This window comes from Somniosus microcephalus, chromosome 8 (assembly GCF_052327205.1).
Source record: "Somniosus microcephalus isolate GS21.2 chromosome 8, FLI_Smic_1.0, whole genome shotgun sequence".
Lineage (NCBI taxonomy): Eukaryota > Metazoa > Chordata > Chondrichthyes > Squaliformes > Somniosidae > Somniosus > Somniosus microcephalus.
The window spans coordinates 266622942-266628941 of record NC_140994.1 but is presented as its reverse complement, the minus strand read 5'-3'; the positions used below and the strand labels follow the sequence as shown (position 1 = coordinate 266628941).

The 6000-nt window shown below is 57.4% G+C and overlaps 1 protein-coding gene across 3 annotated transcripts in view; it reads left to right on the top strand.

Annotated features, from left to right (window-relative positions):
• The first annotated feature begins 227 nt into the window (after positions 1 to 227).
• canx (calnexin) overlaps positions 228 to 6000 on the top strand; it is a 90914-nt gene continuing 85141 nt past the window's right edge. The window contains exon 1 of one of the 3 annotated variants that reach the window (XM_085996036.1): positions 228 to 309. In XM_085996036.1, coding sequence (XP_085852162.1) covers positions 238 to 309 — 72 coding nt within the window. In that variant the 5' untranslated portion in view covers positions 228 to 237. Of the gene's footprint in view, positions 310 to 357; positions 426 to 3428; positions 3448 to 6000 lie in introns of those variants that run through there. The other 2 variants (XM_085996039.1, XM_085996038.1) reach the window with 2 other exon arrangements.

The following is a 6000-nucleotide window of genomic DNA, read 5'->3' as shown; positions in this document are numbered from 1 at the left end:
CACTAACCATCCCCCTCCCACCCCACCGTGCCTGGCTCACGGCCACGTGGTCCACCCAGCCCCCCCCCCGCCGCACTTCCTCATCGCGGCTCCTCCAATCGGTGGGCTCCACGAGGGAAGCATGGCGCGCGCTCGGGGGGCGGGTGAGGTCATTTGATTGGCGGGGGGCCTGGGCCAATGGGAGGGGGCTCGGTGGGGGCCTGGGCCAATGGGAGAGGGGGGGCTGGGCCTGAGCCAATGGGCGGGGCTGGTGCTAGGGCTGGGCGGTGTGTGAGCGGAGCAGCGGCGGACTGGGAGCGGACTGGACTGGTGAGGAGCGTCGGCCGATACTGTGTAACCGCGCGGGGAGACAATGTAGCCGATTCCCCGGCCCGCCGACACAATGTTGCCGATCGGGAGCTGCTCGCTGTGTCCAGGCCCCGGGGGTAGGAGCGTTGAGCCCGGCTTATTGTCCCGGGGACACGGCCAAAGTCACGGGCTGGGGCTCCGGCTCCGGCTCCGGGTGCCTGGTAATCTGGATCATCTCCCCGCCGGCTCTGGGCTCCCCGGCTCCGGCCTGTGTGGGTGCGCGGGGTGAAAGTCTGAGCCCTCTGGCCAGTTACTGGGCCCGCAGCCTTAACTCGCTCTCCTGCTCCTCGCTGTAAATACAGCTTGAGGAATCCCGGCAGTAGGGCCCTGTGTGCATGGTCTGTCTGTCTGTCTGTGTGTCTGTCTCTGTCTGTGTGTGATCCTGGGGTCCGGGCACGGGTTAAGGTCACAGTCACGGTTAAAGCTGGAGTTTAACATTCTCGGGCTGGGCTGGCTCGGCCTCTCCGGTTGTCCTGTGCTGGGTTTCGGGCTGGGTGTAAAATGTCAAGTCATCTTCTCTGTACTATGCTCTGGCAGCACTTGTCCACAGCCCCTTTCAATCTCTCTCTGGAGCGAGTTTTAATTGCGTGCAATTGAATGAATTCAGGATTAGAAATGTGCTATTATTGTGAAAGGAAAGGATAGAGATAATTTTATGACCTCGGGAAGTACTTTACTGCAGTTTTGGAATGTCGTCAGTGTTCGAATGTAGGAAACGTGGTAGCCAAAATTGTGCACAGCAAGCTCCCACAAACAATAATGAAATCAGGATTTTGTTGCTTCAGGGGTACATATTGGCTCGCACACCGGGGAGAATTCCCCTTTGCCTCTTCAAAATAGTGGCCGTGGGATCTCTTAACCTGAGAACCCATCTGCCCCCTCAGGTGGGGGAAACGTCTCATCCAAAAGACGGCCCCTCTGACAGGGCGGCGCTCCCTCAGTACGGCCCCTCCGACAGGGCGGCGCTCCCTCAGCACTGCCCCTCCGACAGGGCGGCGCTCCCTCAGCACTGCCCCTCCGACAGGGCGGCGCTCCCTCAGCACTGCCCCTCCGACAGGGCGGCGCTCCCTCAGCACTGCCCCTCCGACAGGGCGGCGCTCCCTCAGCACTGCCCCTCCGACAGGGCGGCGCTCCCTCAGCACTGCCCCTCCGACAGGGCGGCGCTCCCTCAGCACTGCCCCTCCGACAGGGCGGCGCTCCCTCAGCACTGCCCCTCCGACAGGGCGGCGCTCCCTCAGCACTGCCCCTCCGACAGGGCGGCGCTCCCTCAGCACTGCCCCTCCGACAGGGCGGCGCTCCCTCAGCACTGCCCCTCCGACAGGGCGGCGCTCCCTCAGCACTGCCCCTCCGACAGGGCGGCGCTCCCTCAGCACTGCCCCTCCGACAGGGCGGCGCTCCCTCAGCACTGCCCCTCCGACAGGGCGGCGCTCCCTCAGCACTGCCCCTCCGACAGGGCGGCGCTCCCTCAGCACTGCCCCTCCGACAGGGCGGCGCTCCCTCAGCACTGCCCCTCCGACAGGGCGGCGCTCCCTCAGCACTGCCCCTCCGACAGGGCGGCGCTCCCTCAGCACTGCCCCTCCGACAGGGCGGCGCTCCCTCAGCACTGCCCCTCCGACAGGGCGGCGCTCCCTCAGCACTGCCCCTCCGACAGGGCGGCGCTCCCTCAGCACTGCCCCTCCGACAGGGCGGCGCTCCCTCAGCACTGCCCCTCCGACAGGGCGGCGCTCCCTCAGCACTGCCCCTCCGACAGGGCGGCGCTCCCTCAGCACTGCCCCTCCGACAGGGCGGCGCTCCCTCAGCACTGCCCCTCCGACAGGGCGGCGCTCCCTCAGCACTGCCCCTCCGACAGGGCGGCGCTCCCTCAGCACTGCCCCTCCGACAGGGCGGCGCTCCCTCAGCACTGCCCCTCCGACAGGGCGGCGCTCCCTCAGCACTGCCCCTCCGACAGGGCGGCGCTCCCTCAGCACTGCCCCTCCGACAGGGCGGCGCTCCCTCAGCACTGCCCCTCCGACAGGGCGGCGCTCCCTCAGCACTGCCCCTCCGACAGGGCGGCGCTCCCTCAGCACTGCCCCTCCGACAGGGCGGCGCTCCCTCAGCACTGCCCCTCCGACAGGGCGGCGCTCCCTCAGCACTGCCCCTCCGACAGGGCGGCGCTCCCCCAGCACTGCCCCTCCGACAGGGCGGCGCTCCCCCAGCACTGCCCCTCCGACAGGGCGGCGCTCCCCCAGCACTGCCCCTCCGACAGGGCGGCGCTCCCCCAGCACTGCCCCTCCGACAGGGCGGCGCTCCCCCAGCACTGCCCCTCCGACAGGGCGGCGCTCCCCTAGTACTGCCCTACCGATACTGAGAGTAGCTGAGACACGCAGAGCAGAAAGTACTGTGCTGGGGTTCATATTTAGAGGAATAGAATACAAAATTATGATCTGGAATGCGTTGCCTGAGGGAGGTGGGGTGCGGTAGCATAGTGGTTTTGTTACTGGATTAGTATTAGTATCAGCGATGGGTCAGTTGGTAGCGCACTCGCCTCGGAGTCAGAAGGTTGTGGGTTCAAGACCTAGGCTGACATTCCAGTGCAGTACTGAGGGAGCGCCGCACTGTCGGAGGGGCAGTACTGAGGGAGCGCTGCACTGTCGGAGGGGCAGTACTGAGGGGGTGCTGCACTGTCGGAGGGGCAGTACTGAGGGAGCGCCGCACTGTCGGAGGGGCAGTACTGAGGGAGCGCTGCACTGTCGGAGGTGCCGTCTTTTGGAGGAGACGTTAAACCAAGACCCCGTCTTCTCTCTCAGGTGGGCGTAAATGATCTCATGGCCATTATTTCGAAGAAGAGCAGGGGAGTTCTCCCCGGTGTCCTGGGGCCAATATTTATCCCTCAACCAACATCGCTAAAACAGATTCACTGGTCATTTTTCCGCATTGCTGTTTGTGGGAGCTTGCTGTGCACAAATTGGCTGCCGTGTTTCCTACATTCCAACAGTGACTACACTTCAAAACTACTTCATTGGCTGTAAAGTGTTTTAAGACGTCCAGTGGTCATGAAAGGCGCTATATAAATGCAAGTCTTTTTTTTATTCCAGCAGCTTGGACTACTGACCCAGAGACGTGAGTTCAAATCCCACCAGGGCAGCTGGGGAATTTAAATTCAGTTAATTAAATAAATCTGGAATAAAAAGCTAGTATCAGTAATGATGACCATGAAACTACTGGATTGTCGTATAAACCCTTTTGGTTCACATGTCTTTTAGGGAAGGAAATCTGCTGTCCTTTCCCGGTCTGGCCGATGTGGCTGCAGACTGTGATGCCCCTCATGGTTAAGTGGCCTGCTAATGTGCAATGCCTGGTGAATGATGTTTACTGGGGGATGCCTAGTACCTGTGGAAGGAGAAAAGAACTGACCAAAGTGAAGAAAATAGATTTCCCCTTGCTCTGCTCGCACATGTTTCAACCCTAATTTCGATCAAGTATCCCATTTCCCCATCACTTTTTTTTTTGCATTTCTGCCCCAGTGGTCCTTCGGGCCTCGGTGCCGATGTGAAAGTGCCGGACAGGAAAAGACCAAGTGTTCCATGCAGACTGTCCCATTCAGTTGTGACGACTTGCAGCTGCCTCGGCCCAGCGTTCCTGAATTCCCTCATTAAACCGCCCCCACCCCCCCCCCCCCCCCCTCTGTTCCTCCAGTTATTCACAATATATATTAATGATCTAGACGAGGGAACTAGATGTAATATCTCCAAGTTTGCAGACGACACAAAGCTGGGTGGGCGTGTGTGCTGTGAGGAGGATGCCGAGAAACTCCAGTATGATTTGGACAGGTTGGATGATTGGGCAGATGCAGTATAATGTGGATAAATGTGAGGTTATCCACTTTGGTGGCAAAAACAGGAAGGCAGATTATTATCTGAATGGCAATAGATTGGGAGAAGGGGAAGTGCAACGAGACCTGGGTGTCCTTGTGCACCAGTTGCTGAAGGTAAGCATGCAGGTGCAGCAGGCGGTTAAGAAGGCAAATGGTATGTTGGCCTTCGTATCGAGGGGGTTCGAGTACAGGAACAAGGATGTCTTGCTGCAGTTGTACAGGGCCTTGGTGAGACCACACCTTGAGTATTGTGTGCAGTTTTGGTCGCCTTATCTGAGGAAGGATGTTCTTGCCATGGAAGGAGTTCAGCGAAGATTCACCAGACTGATACCTGGGATGGCAGGAATGATGTATGAGGAGCGATTGAGTCGATTGGGCTTGTACTCACTGGAGTTTAGAAGCATGAGAGGGGATCTCATTGAAACTTATAAAATTCTAACAGGACTGGACAGACTAAGTGCAGGAAGGATGTTCCCGATGGTCGGAGAGTCCAGAACCAGGGGTCACAGTCTAAGGATAAGGGGTAAGCCATTTAGGACAGAGATGAGGAGGAATTTCTTCACCCAGAGAGTGGTGAACCTGTGGAATTCTCTGCCACAGAAGGCAGTTGAGGCCAATTCATTAAATATATTCAAGAAGGAGTTGGATATATTTCTTAAGGCTAAAGGGATCAAGGGATATGGGGAGAAGGCAGGGACCGGGTACTGAATTTGGATGATCAGCCATGATCTCATTGAATGGCGGAGCAGGCTCGAGGGGCCGAATGGCCTACTCCTGCTCCTATCTTCGATGTTTCTGTAGGTACAGGAGGAGGCCATTCAGGCCCTCCAGCCTGGTCCTCTATTCAATGAGATCGTGGCTGATCTGTATCTCAACTCCATTTGCCGAACAAAAATCCACATCTCAATCTCAGTAACCAGAGGACACAATTTAAGGCGATTGGCAAAAGAACCAGGTGTGACATGAAACTTTTTAAAATAAGAGTTATGATGATCTGGAATGCGCGGCCTGAAAGGGCGGTGGAAGCAGTTTCAGTCGTAACTTTCAAAAGGGAATTGGAGAAATACTTGAAGGGAGAACATGTACAGGGCTACAGGAAAAAGAACGGGGGGAGGAGGGGAGAGGGATTGATTTAATATCTCTACCAAAGATCAAAGACAGGCACGATGGGCAGAATGGCCTCCTTCTGTACTGTATCCTCCGGAGTGTAGGTGACTGGTTCTGGACTCCCCCAGCCATCGGGAACATCCTTCCTGCATCTAGTCTGTCTAGTCCTGTTAGAATTTTATAAGTTTCAATGAGATCCCCTCCCATTCTTCTATTAAAGCTGAAGTCCGACAGTTGAGGCTTTAGCACATAATCACAGCTGGTGATGAAGTGTTGCATAGTAAGAAGTTCTGTCGTTCAGATGAAGCCTCGTTTTCCCTGTTTAAGTGGATGCACGTGTCAGCCGTGCCTCAGTGGGCCGCACTCTCGCCTCCCGAGTCAGAAGATTGAAGTTCCACTTCAGAAATTTGAGCCCATAATCCAGGCTGACACTCCCAGTGCAGTACAGATGGAGTGCTGCACTGTCGGAGGTGCTGTCTTTTGGATGAGACGTTAAACTGAGGCCCCCGTCGGCGCGCTCGGGTGGACGTAAAAGATTCCCTGGCAGTATTCAAAGAGCAGCAAAGTTATCCCTGATGTCCTGGCCAATATTTACTCCTCAACCCACATCACTTAAAAAAGCGGATGATGATATCAATCGACTGCAACAGGACATAGAAAGGCTAGCAGAATGGGCAGACAAGTGGCAGATG